The 14,317-nt window shown below is 49.2% G+C and overlaps 2 protein-coding genes across 2 annotated transcripts in view; one reads left to right on the forward strand and one right to left on the reverse strand.

Annotated features, from left to right (window-relative positions):
- The window catches only part of LOC128297529 (NACHT and WD repeat domain-containing protein 2), an 8,245-nt gene extending 5,561 nt beyond the window's left edge, over window positions 1–2,684 (forward strand). Inside the window, exons 8-11 of the mRNA XM_053033195.1 lie at window positions 1–229; window positions 316–506; window positions 566–2,224; window positions 2,308–2,684. The exon at window positions 1–229 is cut by the window's left edge and continues 1 nt beyond it. Coding sequence (XP_052889155.1) covers window positions 1–229; window positions 316–506; window positions 566–2,224; window positions 2,308–2,517 — 2,289 coding nt within the window. The 3' untranslated portion in view covers window positions 2,518–2,684. The remainder of the gene's footprint in view (window positions 230–315; window positions 507–565; window positions 2,225–2,307) is intronic.
- A 1,637-nt stretch (window positions 2,685–4,321) lies between these two features.
- Window positions 4,322–14,019, reverse strand: LOC128309331 (protein mini spindles). The gene is made up of 8 exons (XM_053045687.1): window positions 13,684–14,019; window positions 11,292–12,551; window positions 7,687–11,159; window positions 6,948–7,310; window positions 6,588–6,777; window positions 5,651–6,506; window positions 5,503–5,561; window positions 4,322–5,047 (listed from the first exon to the last, which is right to left on the reverse strand). The coding sequence occupies exons 2-8, from the start codon at window positions 12,378–12,380 to the stop codon at window positions 4,739–4,741; spliced, it is 6,339 nt and encodes a 2,112-aa protein (XP_052901647.1). The 5' UTR covers window positions 12,381–12,551; window positions 13,684–14,019; the 3' UTR covers window positions 4,322–4,738.
- Window positions 14,020–14,317: the final 298 nt, after the last annotated feature.

Consider the following 14,317-nt stretch of genomic DNA (forward strand, 5'->3'; position numbering starts at 1 on the left):
GCCGCCGCCTACACCAACAACAGCCAGAGCGTGCTGCTCAACATGCTGTCCAGTGAGTTTAGCATTATCGAGAACCCGTTCGAAGCGACCGAACCCATCACCGGGCTGTATCTGCTGAACAAGAATCTCTTCCTGCACACGCACCAGAAGTACGCGGAGTACGATATGCGCGGTAACCTGTTGCGGCAGGCCGAACTCAAGGACGTCGGCGAAGGCTGGGAGCTCCTATGTAGGCATCTGATCTAAATCAAGCAGCATCGCTTGGATTGATTGATTCCGGGTTGTTCTGGTGTATGTTACTTTCCCTTCTTGCAGATATGGAGTTTACTTCGTTCGAGAATTTCTACGCCCTGCTCTGGTCGGGTGCTATCAATGACACGCGCCTGATGTTGCTAACAGAGCGCGAAACGTTCAACGCCATACCGCCGGTTACGCTGCACAGTGCCATCACGATGAAGAAGGATCGTGGCACTATGTACAGCTGCGCCCAGGAGGGTTTGTTTCAGGTGAGTACCATCCCTCAACGATACACTGCAACGCCTTTTTAAGTTCCACATTCCCGCAGGTAAGCGAATTTATCTTCGAGAGCATCGAAGATGCAGAGGCCGGTACAGCGACCGCCTGCTGGAAGCATGTGCGCGACCTGCCGCGGTATGAAAACGACGAAAAGGAGATGTTGCTACAGCTGAAACTGGACCAGAACGATCGCTTCCTGCTGGCCAGTACGGCCAACGGGTTCGTCGTGTGGGACTTCAACGCGGACGGTGAGCCGATTTCGTCCGAAGCGATCTATCTAGCGCTGCCGCACGGTGTGCGCAACATCTCCACCAAGATGACGCAGTCCAACTCGGTCATGATCAGCTCGAAGGTGGATTACGCGGTGGCCGGAGTGCGCAAAAGCCTGTACGTGTGGAGCGTCACGAGCCGTGCATTGTTAAAGGTGCTTGATGCTCACTTTGGGCGCATCATTCAGCTGGAGGCACTGACGATCGGTGCGTGGAATAGCGTGATCACGTCCAGCATTGATCGATCGGTGAAGATATGGAACATCAACAACATCTTCGAGCAGGTGCACGTCATCGATAGGCACGAGCTGCAGATTGACAACATCAGCCTGTCGGAGAATGGTGATCTCGCTGTTACGGTAACGCGTGGCTGTGTCGGTGTCTGGGAGATCCGCACCGGGCGGTTACTCTCAAAGCTGGCGGACAGTCCGCTCGGTGCGATCGTAACGCACGCGGAGATTACCCCAGATGGACGGTACATAGTGTCGTCGGAGACGGGCAAGATATTAGTATGGAATCGTGTCACGGAGCAGGTGCTGGCTAGAGATACTCAACCCGGCATACAGCAGATCAACTTCGTCGAGCACGGAGGTAAATATTTGACCGTTTCCTGTCCCCAAGCGGTCAGTGGTTCGAGTACCGTTACGAGTGGAGCGGGTTCCGGCTCAGCCACGGACGATAATGGCATACAGGCCCATGCCATCGTACGCAGTCTGCCGGACGGTGCGAAAGTTTTCTCGTACGATTATCCGGTTCGCTTGGTGCCGGGCCTACCGTTCCGCTGTGCCGTCATTTCGGCCGATGGACAACACATTCTGTGTGCGTCTACGGACAAGAACGGGAAGGATGCGATCGCCGTATTTAACGCGGCCAGCGGCCTCTTCCTGCATCGCATCTCACTGCGCACGTGCAACATCAAGGAAATAGTATCGCTTCTGCCTTTGCCACACAAACCCACCCAGGTGGCGGTACTGACGAACGAGAAGGGTAGCATCATGGACATCAAGACGAAGAAGCACGTCCGGTCGATACCGAAATGGAGCGGTACCTGTACGACGGATGGAAAGTTTGGTCTGTACGCACCGTCCCGCGGCGGCCTTGAGCTACTGGAGCTTAAGAAGGGATCGACGGTGAAAACGTTCATCCCGAAGGTGGCCGAGGGTGTATTTACGGTGATCTGCATGTTCACGTCCACGGACGAGTACGTGCTGTACTATCACAGTGGCCGCAAGACGCTGCGGGTGTTCCGCACAAACGATGCGGAGATGATCGCCAACTATCGCATGCAGGCGGAACTGACGGCTATTCGCAGTACCTCGGACGGGCGCAGTCTGGTGCTCGGTACGGTTGATGGGTGCATCTCCGTGCTTGCCATTGCCGATCCGAAGAAGGACGAAATGCAACAATTCCTCAAGGAATTGCCTTCGCGTGATGCAAATGTACGACCGCGGCTGTGAAATGTGACCGGTGCGAAGATGCGTTATTAATTATTTTCTCTCCTTTTATCTCCTTTCCAATACAGTGGAAGAAAAAGCTTGCGAAACAGAAAGCGTCGGCCCGCTTCAAGGCGGCGATGCGTTTGGCGTCTATTTCCACACGCTTCGGCACGCCGATGGATGACGATGAGGACGATGAGGAAGATGATGGTGCCGCTAGCACCACCAACGGTGACAAAGCAGCAACAACAGAAACGACACCGGAACCTACGGTGGCCGCCGCCGAAGGGGAGTAGTTTACAAATTGATCTACGACGGAATTCTTATTGCGTAAAACTTCCTTTTCAACACAATTTTATGGACACTGAAGCTGTTTCCCTTTAAACTAATTACCTACTCGTAACGAACTGTTTCATGTTGTTGATTAAATATTATCAATGCAAAAGAAATAAATTCACATGTTACTATATGCCTTTCGATGATTTGTTCATACTTTCAACACAACGTAATGGAGGCGCCCAGTCGCAGTGCACCCCTCGTGACTAGTACCTGGCCCGTGTAGAGATGTCGTGTGTCAACAGGCTCTTTACATTCCGGGCTTGTTCCCAAACAACCGTGTTTCGTTCCCACGGTTAAAAAGCACAGCAAAACAGACATCCCAGCAGAGGCCTGTTATGGTATCCTCCACAGCTTGGGCATTCCGTCTCTAAATTGTATTGACGCAGGAGATGCAAACGTATTGTGGAGATTAATCGGGTTAAGTACTAATACAATTAATAAAATTAATAAGAGACTCATCGCCGTACGTTAACGCTAACAATTCGGATGATTCGCTAACAGAACCGGCCAGAGAGCAATATCTTTTTACATGAATTAATATTATTCAAATATAGTTTTTTTTTATTTTCGTCAGGTTAAGCAATTCTTGTGAGTCTGATTACGTGTGTTGAATGCTATCCGTTTCGGTCTCTGTGGATCTGCTACCATTTTTGTTTTTTCGTTGCACTCCCAGAGACATTCATCAATATACCGTAATTGATTCGTAATCACAACACAGGGAACGTCGAATTTTGGTGTAATCTGATATTGCAAGATAACACATAATTCAAACATAAGTCTCGTGTACACTTACGAACGCTTGCGTTAGGCAAAACACAACCCGACTGTGGCTACCTTTTAGCATTACTACGAAACGAAACATACAAAAAACGAAAAGAAATCAACCTTGTCCACCTTATCTTTTCAAGCATTCAATCAACTGTGGAGAAAGTCATTTATAACGTACGCGAAATAGCGGTCATGGTAAAGAAAACTCTCTTGTCTAAACGTAACAAATTCCTACGCAAGCGGTGTAACTTTGTTGCTGAAGGTTAACTATGCGCTGGCTGGGGTGTATATATATCATCCTGTTTTCCAAACTGTTTGCTACTATATTTCCCAACTGTTTTCTCCCGCACGATCCTTATGTATTCGCAATATGTAGTAGAGTGAGTGTTTAAGTAATGTGTATGTAACCTGCAAGTCTTTTCGAAAAAAAACCCGGATGTGTGTCACTGGTAAGAGTTATTCGATAAACAAGGTACATATTTTCAACAGTTTCGAGAGGAAAAATTAAAGCAGTCTGCTTCTTTCATCGTACAAGGCCAAAAACTAACATTGTACTGCAGGCTGTACGTGAACTGAACTGGCAAAACAAAACCCCATTTATGGTGATTGATGAATCATTCCTCTTTTTCACAACACTGTCACATACATGAATTACCTAGAATAAGTTAAAAAAAAAGACGTAGTTCAAAATAACCTTAACGCGAATGACGTGAAATGGGGGAATAAAAATGGAACCTTAACATCTAATACGTGGTGTCTGCTACTCGGGTGTCTGTGTGTGCTCCAACAAGGGTACTGAGGAAACTGGCCAACATACACAAGCGGCAGCTCAGAAAAAGTGATTTGTTAGTATTAAAGACACAAACTTAAATTACACGTTGATCGTTCAGTTGTAAAATTCAACAAAAACAAACCGGGTGGGGAGTAGGACAATAATTGTCGTGGCGCATCACAGATGCTGCCGTCCATCGGCATTCGCTTGTGCGCTAGGCGTATTGTGATTTTTGTTAATGGGTTGCTTCACTTGTTGCTCCAAACGCAACTGCTTGTTTTTTTTTTGTTTTGCTAGGTTCTGATGGGTGTAACAGGGGGAGAGGGAAGAACCGGGAGAATTGAAAGGATGAGTATTTTGTTCCATTTCCGCCAGTCCCCACCAGCTCGACCGGAGGACTCCAAGAGAGACAAAGATTTAATACCGTGCTGAACTTAACAAAAGGACGTTACACGCGTGCCGTCGTGGAATGTTTGTTGATGACACCATCATCATCATCATTCACACCACCATGTACACTCTCGTCTGCCCTGTAGAATTCCCGCCGATACGTGTGCAAGTCCTAATGCCGGTTAGCGTATACTGACTGACATCCGCTAGAGACTCTTATCCACTTTTGCCCTTTCGTTTACGAGGGTTCACTTATGCTGCTTAAGTTGCTCGAGCTTTTGCTGCAATAATTCCCGACGCTGGGAAGTTGTACCACCACCTAGGGGTGTTCCGGTGAGGTTGCTTTCATGACCCAGTCCCGTCCCGTCCAGCCCCCGACGTATGCCGAATTTGCTTCCCTGCATTTGGTTAAGGTTCAAATTCTCGTCCGTAATTATCCCACCGCCGGTCACCGCTGTACTACCGAGCGTGGTTGTTGATCCGTCTGTTGACAGTTGCGTGCCGTTCGTCCCTAACATGCTCGCACGGTTTGGTTGGCCACCAACGGATGTTTTTTTCTAAAACATTAAACATACATTTGTAATTACTCTGTACATATGTAAGTATATAAAGTATTTAAAAAATAAATATATTTATCGTCTGTTATCAAATTTCAAACACTGATTTAAACCTTAGCTGTGCCTCCTCTCTTTGACGGTGGGTTCGTTTCACAATAATTCACTAATAGTGTTAACGGGCCAAGCAAGCTATCCTGAAGAGTAATAGTTTGCAAATAGCACTTGGTAATGTTTTCAATTCAACGTTACATTCGTATAATTTAGTTATTTTTGTTTCCGACCCTTATCGCAGGGTATCTTCATTCCTGCTTTCGAAGGTACACTCTAGTTAGGATTGAAAGTACAATCAACAGGCATAAAACTCCAACGATTGTCTTAATTAATTGAAAAGTTCCAATAAATCAACTAAACTTTTGCTCTATTATTTCAATAATTTGAAGCTATGTACCACTTACCATAAGGTGATTTAGTCGATCCATCCAAAAGTCCGGATTTTGTTTGTTTTGCGGGCCACCTGGAGAGATGGAAACAAACGTAAATGATAGCAGGACCGTACAATTAAAAACGGAAACATGCAAACATGCGGTTACTAGTAACGCCTACCTTTACTACCATCAGCACCGCTTTCGAGGCTGGCATTAACAGCGATATATTTCTGATACTCCGAACCCACCACCGTACCATGGCCGTCTCCGTCACCACTGATCATGGTGCCACGCGTACCGCCATGGTTGTTATTGTCGCTGTTAAGTGCATTATTTTGGGCGGTAACCATCATACCCGCTGCCGTGCCCGGCCGTAACGAGGGCGTGTTACCGCCCGCTTCGCCATCACCGGCCACCGCCGTACCGGTCGCATCCTTGTTGATGTTCTTCAGAATGCGCAACACGTACGAGTGTAGCTCCGACCGGGTAGGAATCGTATTCAAGTGCTGCAGTATAGCGTTACCCTTGATTTTGGTCATATTGTGAATGATGGTTTTCACTGTACGCAGCGGCATATCGGATGGTCGCGATTGCCACCACGTCGACGGAAGGGCAAGCATAAACTCGTGCACCTCGAGCAACACTGCCTCATAATCGAGCTCGGCCAACCGGTCCGGTATGACCTTCACGTTGCGCCAGATGCACTTCATCTGCAGATCGGTAAACTTTGGCAGGCAACTGGTCTGGCAGGATTCCTTCAGCAACCGGATAAGGGCACAGTTCATGTAGGTGAAGTTGGTGCGATCCAGAATCTTCAGACAAATCCCATTCACCACCTTTACGAACTGTGCATCGTCGATACCGGTGACGAGACGATTATCCGCCATCAGTCCCAACAGCACGGAGATTATGTTTTTGATCGACACGATCGTCAAGTGCTTTCCCAGCGATTTTGAGGCGAAAAACATGAAGATGCTGTGCAGTAGCGGATGATAAATGTTCATCGATTCCGCTATCGGTTTTTGCTGGATGTTCTGTATGGGTTGTACCGTGAAGAAAGGAATGGTGGATTAAACTAACGAAATCGTAACGAACATTAACTAGCAAATGCATACCTTAAATTGCTGTAGTACGTGCTGTATGTACATTTCCTCGTATCCTCGCAGGACCGCTTGCTTCTCCGGTGATTGCATGATATCCGTTAGCTCGTTTAAGGCGGCATGTGCAGCGTAACTGTCCGCGTTACCAATTCCACGAATGATGCGTACCAAGTTTTGATCCATCTTTGGGAGAGCATCAGTCAAACTGCAAAGCAAAGACACACACACACGAAAACAGCATACTTTGTTACGCATTTTGCAAAAGAATTTAAACAAACAGCTAGCATGTTACTACAGACAATTTCAATACGTTGTGTTTCATGAACTAAATTGCGCTACGTAACATATGAGAGTGAAACCACCATTTCCTAATACCTTGGTCCAACAGGAGGCGCAGGTTTTGGTTTGGGGATTAATCCGCTACCATCTACGGATGGGCGAATGCTGGACACCGTGTGTTGATGGTGAACGGGTGATTCGCCCGGACCGCCAGCACCCGCGGACGAGAGCAGGTTGCGTTGGGTAAGCTGTCGGAATTTCTCCTCCGGATATGATACACCGTTCGCCGCGATCACGGTCAGCTCATCGTAGATAAAGGAATCATCCATCGGGCTTAGGACGGTTTTGCCGAGCTCATCGGCCTTCACCCAGTTCCGTTCGATATCTGCTATCACATTCTCATCGAGCTTGAAGGGACCCTTCACCACTCTGGGTTGCGGTGGCTCCGGCACAATCATTCTACAATAGTGAGGAAAGGAAATAATACAACCCAACACCCCGCAATTTAGTTAATGCGCTACTCGGAAAAGATTTTTCAGACAGCAAAAAGACAAAACAGAAAGCTAAAAAGCAAGACATCACACACATCAAAGCAACAATTATAGTACAGTTGGTCTAATCGGGATCAACAAATCAGAATTCAGTCTAGCCATAGGATGAGCATAATATCTTTAACGATATGAGGATAAAAAAACTACAAAATTTAGAGTTCATTCTGATTTGTTAAACATTAAGGACTTCGATATCGTTCGAACTTCACACACTAGACTCTAATACTTTACGATACGTGTTGTAATAAATGTGACATCTGAATCTGACAAAGGATAAAACTCACTTCATCGGTACAGCGACAGCATCCGCATGCGAAGGTACTAACGTTTCCTCTTCATCCATCACGTCATCTACACCTACATCACCACCGACGCCAGTCACAGCGGCCGGCAACCCCTGTACGGCTGGAACGATGCTTTCCTTCGCCACGATCGTAGTTTCGTTGAGATTCGTTCCTGCGCCCGGTATTGGCAATTTCTTCGGCGGCACCACCGACGTCTTCTTCGAGCGCTTGATGCGCTCGTCCAACATCGACAGATCCTTATCCGACAGCTGACCGATCAGTTTGTAAATCTTCTCGCCGGTTAAAAAGTAAGCCTGCACCACAGCGTTCAGCGCTGCATTCCGTACCGCGTTGTCCCGATCGGAGATGTGCCGTGCTATCTCCTTCAGCGCAACCGGTTGCGAGGGTTGACAAACGGTCAACCCGTACGTCTCAATCAGATAGCCCAACTCGTCCAAACATTCCGCACGCTGTCGGGCATTTTTCGACTTGAGCGCATCCATGATGAACACGAACACCTTCGAGAACGGGTAAAGCAAACAGATCTGGCGCAGCAGCGTACGCACACCGTTCCGCACCACGTCCTTTGGATCGCCTATCTTTATCAGCAGATGCGGCACGAACGAGCTACCTTCGATGTCCGCCAGCATGTACTGTCGGTCGACCAACCGCTGAAAGACCTGGTTCAGATACTCCAAACCCTTCAGCAGCACAGACGGGTTAGTGTCGTAGAAACGCAGTGAAAGCCACTTCATCACCAGGTCCAAGTTGCATATCAGTGCTTCCTCGTTCGTTGCCAAATCTTCCATCAGTGCATCGATCACCTTCAGATGGTACCGGAAGTCCTCGTGGAACATGTTCACCATTAGCGCCTTGTTTACGTTGGCCGTTTGCATTTGCTCCTTGAGCAGCTCGTAAAACTCCTCCCGCGGTGTGGTGAATGTCCACTTCAACACCTTCAGCTTCTGCTCGTCCACGAAGCGTTGCTTCTTCAGCCCATTTACAACCAGCAGCGGTGCCAACGAATCGGCGTCTTCTTCTTTCTTTCGCGACGAACTGCTACCGCTACCGGCGCTACCAATACCTGCTCCACCGCCACCCGATTTGTCTGATCCCGCCGAACCCGACCCCAAACGACCAGCAGCACCAGCACCACCGGCACCGGCTGATTTAGTCGTCTTCAGCTTAAGGCCACCCTTGCTAGCGACTGTTTCTTCCGCTGGCGGAGCGGCCTTTGCAGGAGGGAGCTGTTTTACGGGTAGATTTGGGCGTGCCTTATCGAGTGCTGCCTGTATGTCCTTTTTAGATATGGGCTTTTGCTTGTCCAATGCCTTCACCATTGCGTCATATCCCAGATGGATCATCACACCCAGTATAGTATCATTGGCGTTCTTGCGCACATCTGCACTGCGATCGGTAATGTGCGTATACAGATGGGGTAGTATGGCCTGCAGCTCGTCCTTCGGGATGCTCTTGGTGGGCATGTTGGGTAATTTCTCTGCCAGCCACGCGTAAAGCTCGGTACGCAATGCAGGACTGCCGGTCTTAAGTGCATCGGCTATCATTTCACCGTCGAAGAAATCCTTATAGCCCGCCTGTTCGCCCCACGTATTGATGCAGGTGAGACAGGCGCTACGGATGAAACTTTTACCGTCGCCAAGCCCTTTGAGAAAGCCGGGGAAGAACGCTCGCACGTACTGCCGACACGGGGGACCCATCGCAATGGCCATCTGCTGACAAATCTCGACCGATGTTTGGGCAATCTTAGCATTGCTGTCAACTAACCGTTGCGCCAGCACTTGAGGCAAATCCCCGAGCGTCGATTTGATGAGCTTCGCCTCGGCAATAATGGTTTGCAGCCGCACCAAGCCCTCGTTTCGTGTTTTCCAATTCTTGTCCGAAAGTTCCGTCAGCAATGCTTCCGTGATTTGTCCCGAAATATCGATTCGTGGCAACAGATCGTTCACGTTCACCATGGGCGCGGCATCCTCATCGCCACCTTCCCCAGCGTCGTCATCATCCTCTTCGCCACCGGCGGCTGTTGATTTAGCGCTTGCTCCCCGTGTCGGAGTCGGCGGTTTTTGACCGGCACATCGCTCAAATTCCGCCATTATCTGCTGCTTGAGGGCCGGCTTTTCATTGTCGAAAAACATCGTTAACGGTTGGCCCATGAATAGGTACATCGTGCCCAGCAGTGCAATACCAGCTGTGCGTACGGCTGGGTTAATACTCTGAACCGCTTTACGGGCACTTTCCAGCAGACCCTTCGCCTCGACCTGGAACCCAAACTCGCGCAGTGCTGTCGCAACCCATAACAGAACCTCTTGCTGCACTTTGGGTGATTTTTGCTGTTCGAAGGCAAATTCCATCACGCGCTGTACGGTGTAGTCCAGCCGGGCACCACCTTCGGCAATCGCTGTTAGTAACGCTGCGGCTGCCGTTCCATTTTTCGCATCACCCAGCTTCTCCGTCACGTCCGTTAGCAAATAATCGGCCGTGGTAGTTGTGATTCCGAAACGCTCCACAATCGTGCGCGCTGTGTCGAGCTTTCCTTTCAGCACCTGAAAGTTGGTATCTTTGAAGCCTGGTTTCTTTGCAAGCGAGCGCAGCAGAATTTGCGACAGGCCTGGTTTCGTTTCCAGCCCCGCGATGGCACCGGCGAACGATTCAACCGCACTCAGACGCGTCTTCCAGTTCGCATCCATGAGACCACCGAGTGCGTCGGGTGGTAACATTTCACCCGCCCGCTCATCGATCTCCTCCTGTGACAGATCTTTTTCCGTGTTCGGTGCCGCCGGTGAAGCGCCTGCTTTAGCACTACCCGCACCAGCTCTTCCACCGAGCGAACCTCCGGTAGCACTCTTCTTAAGGCCACCACCGGATACCACCTTTTTGACCACGGTCGCTGCTGTCGAAGGACGTGGAACTCCTGCCGATCCACCACTTCCACCCGATGCACCAACTTTAGTCTCCGATGGTGCCTTCTTGATCGTCGTAACCGCTTTGGCCGGTGCTGTTGCGGGACGCTCCTTACGGGCGGCAGGAATCTTCACCGTTATGACCGCACGATCGCAACTCTCCTTTATCTTGGCCATTTTCAGTGCGTCCACCTCGGTCAGGTACGGTGCGATGATTTTCTCACCGACCAACTTCATGGCGGTTCCGATTGCATCCGCCGCAGCATCTCGGACGGCCGGATCGGGTTCGTTCAACGTTTTCAGCAGGGCTGCTATCAGTGGTTTGAGCACTTTCTTCGAAAGTGCTGCGGGCAGGGTTTTGGTGAACGAACGCGCAAGAAAAGATGCTGTTTCCATTTTTACGCTTGGATTTTTGTTCCCCAGTGCTTCGAGTACATCCTCAAGGATTGCTTCTATCGTTGTCGAGGGATATATAGCGTCGATCGCGTCCCTCAGAGCCGTTACCACGTTCGTTTTTTTCTCTTTAAACTTTTCAAAAATCGCTGGAACACAAGCCTGCAACGGAATTGTTCAAAACGTTAATAAGTGTTTCATAAATACTAGCGGTTCAGGGTAGTGTTGTGCAATGAATCCTTCAGGGTAGTGTTGTGCAATGAATGAAAGACTCTTCTGGAGGTTTAGACTTACCCCTGCGTAAGTGTTGAATTTCTTTCCCAATCCTTTCGCCAACATAGCTAAACATTTTCCACCGAGTGCCACGAGGACTACGTTCGTGTCTTTTGTAATAACCTTCTTCAGAGCACGCACCACATCACCATAATCTCCCGGCTGGAGTTTTGGGTTTTGCAGTAATGTCTCCAACGCTTCCAGAGATTCCTTGCGTTCCTGCCATTTCTTAGCCTCTAGCTTGTCATAGAAATCTTTCGGCAGTTTCGACAGTATGTCAACCGGATCGATCAGATCCATGGGATCGATCTCATCTCTAACATCACCACCCTCCGGCCCATCACCATCATCCTCGCCCTCGATACCGTCCGCGACCGAGGCCGCAATCTGTTGTTGTTTTTCTTGCTGCGAACGCAAGTACCGCACCGGGGTGGCTTTTTCATTGCCAATCTTTTCAAACTCCGTGTCCAGCTCGGCCAGCAGTACGGCCGGCAGGGACGCAATTTGTGACTTAAACGCCGCCCCAATCCATCGATAAATCTCCACCGTCAGTGTTTTCGATTCATCGCGCACGGTCTTATCGCGGTCGCTCAACAGTGCGGGCAAACGTTTCACGATCGGTTTGATGTTGATTACCTTGTTGCCAAACTCGCGCAACGCCAGCGTAATGGCACTGACACAGGCGGCAACTATTTTGGGATTCTTTTGCTCCGTACCCTTCAGCAGCTCTTCCAGCACGGTTTCCTGCTTCTCGATCTCCACGTACATCAGTGTGATTTGCACCGCCAGTTCCTTCGTTTTTGTCTTCGGTGCACCGATGCATTTCGCCACGATGCCACCCATAACTTCGCCGACCGTCTTCCCTGCATTGCCGCTGTTCTCTACGAACACGAGCGCTGTCTCGAGACCCTTCTCCTGCGCGACCGCGTTGCTGTCTATGACGAACTTTTTGATCAGCCCCAGGTATTTACTCCATTCCGGGGACTTTTCGTCGTCGATGGTGCGAAACAATTTGGCCGCTTCCTCGTACCCGTCGACACGGGCCTTCCACAACTTGTGCACGCAGCGTTCATCGATCGGCAGCTTCTTGTATTCCGTGTCCTCCTCCATAGTTGCTTATGCACGATGCGTAAAGTGGCGAATGATGGTTGTGGTTATTTTTCGTTATTAATTTGCCTAAATTATTTTTCCAAAGCTCTGTTTGATTTGTCGCGCCCGGCCGCAATCGCAACAACGCGCACTATAAACCCAGATTTACACGTACAGGTAGCGACGGCGGGTCTGTAACGGGAGAAAAGAAAACGGCGGAGATGAATTAGTTGTGTGTTTCCATTTTCTTCAGCCCAATCGTCATCATTAGCAGCCTCTTCTAGCAAACGAAACACAAGAGCCAAACGTATCGGGGAACTGCTTGCTTTGTTCACAGGAAATCAGCCTTTCTTTTTCTTTGGGGTCGCGCATCACCCAATATCACACGACGATGGGGACGGAAAGTAAGCAACGGAGAGTAGGAATTAACACACAAAAAAGCCCACAGCAGCCCATTGGAATGATGCCTGAAACTTTCTCTTCTGCGCTACACACTGTCACAGCGGCCTGTCCGCGGTATAGGCACAGAAATATCCGCACATCGGCCAGATTGAGCAAGGTTCCGCCGGATCGCCTTCACCGGAAAATACCATTTTAAAGCGTACAAGCATGGGTGGTTTGATGGTCGCACCAAATCTAGAATCATAGTAGGCGCACGACGCGTCGTCAAGTTCATGCTGTTTATCGATTTTACCCGTCGCAGCACCAGCAGCAACAACACCAACCTTACCTTGCATGAAACGGCGATGGACGTTTCACTTCCGATAGGCGCGCTCGTGTAAATGCTTTTCCTGCCTTCTAACAACTATCCGGTGACGATCGCTTACCGAATTCACAATCTTTCCCAACTCATCCTCACCTGGCACGTACCCATGGGATGGTCCGAAACCGATTTTGGCCTATTTTTGCTGCAATTTCCACAGACGGAACATCCAGCCCCAGCAGGAAAACACCATTGCACTGCTCAGGCAAACTAGCTCTCGCTCCCGATGACAAACATGTGTGGCCATTCTCTCTGTCCCGACTGCTCTCTTCGCTGGTGGGTCGTTCGAAAACGGAACATCTTGGCATAACGCGCTCGCGGCGCATTTTCCTCCTTTGCTCTGCCCTCTGCCACCCTACACCGCTACACACCCCTTGCCAACTATTTCCTTCCGAGGAAATGCATGAGAGATACTTATTTCGTCACTCCTACCTATCTTCATCTCTGTCAATCGTAGCTGCCTTATGAAAACAGAGCGACACCTCCTCCGCTTCTATCCATTTCCTATGCCAGGCCCTTACCCATTACTGGAAAGATGCTTCCATTTTACAACAAACTCACCCAATTATTTCGTCTTTCCGGATTAATCACTTCGCGTGCCTTCTGTTTCCCACAGCAGAATGATTCCTTGGACAAGATTCAAATCGCTGTTCAATCGGCAATCTATCCGTCGACGGTTTCCGCCACACAATGGCGTTCGGTTGCGGGACCGCTTCGATTGTGCGATCGGTTCACACAGTATGGCGTACGTTTCGCGATAAATAACACTGCACGGTAGCACCGCGAGGTATTTCGCGATAAATACTTTCAAAAACAACAAAACACAAACGACAATAAAAAACGGAAACAATCAACGCGAAAACGAACACGCACTGCCGCGATTTACACAGCTCCCTTTTTTTTTGTTCGTTAGCGCAGTGTGTGTAGTTTTCTTCAAACAGCAGCAGGGAGCGATGAAACGGTTTTGTGTACAGAAATGGCGAGAGCGAGAGCGCGCAATCTTTCAATTTGAGAGCGATGCGTTTATGGTGGCTGATTCAGGTGAGCAGCTTTGACGACACAGTTTAGAAATTTAAAAAGGCGTTAAACCGCCCTGAGCTTCGTGAAGCTGCTAAATTACCGAGATGCTTTTAGTGGCATATGAGTTTTGATTTACCTACTTACTGTAGCAGGCCAATCTGCTACAAGACTCCTC

This window comes from Anopheles moucheti, chromosome 2, assembly GCF_943734755.1.
Source record: "Anopheles moucheti chromosome 2, idAnoMoucSN_F20_07, whole genome shotgun sequence".
In the NCBI taxonomy this organism is placed as follows: Eukaryota; Metazoa; Arthropoda; class Insecta; order Diptera; family Culicidae; genus Anopheles; species Anopheles moucheti.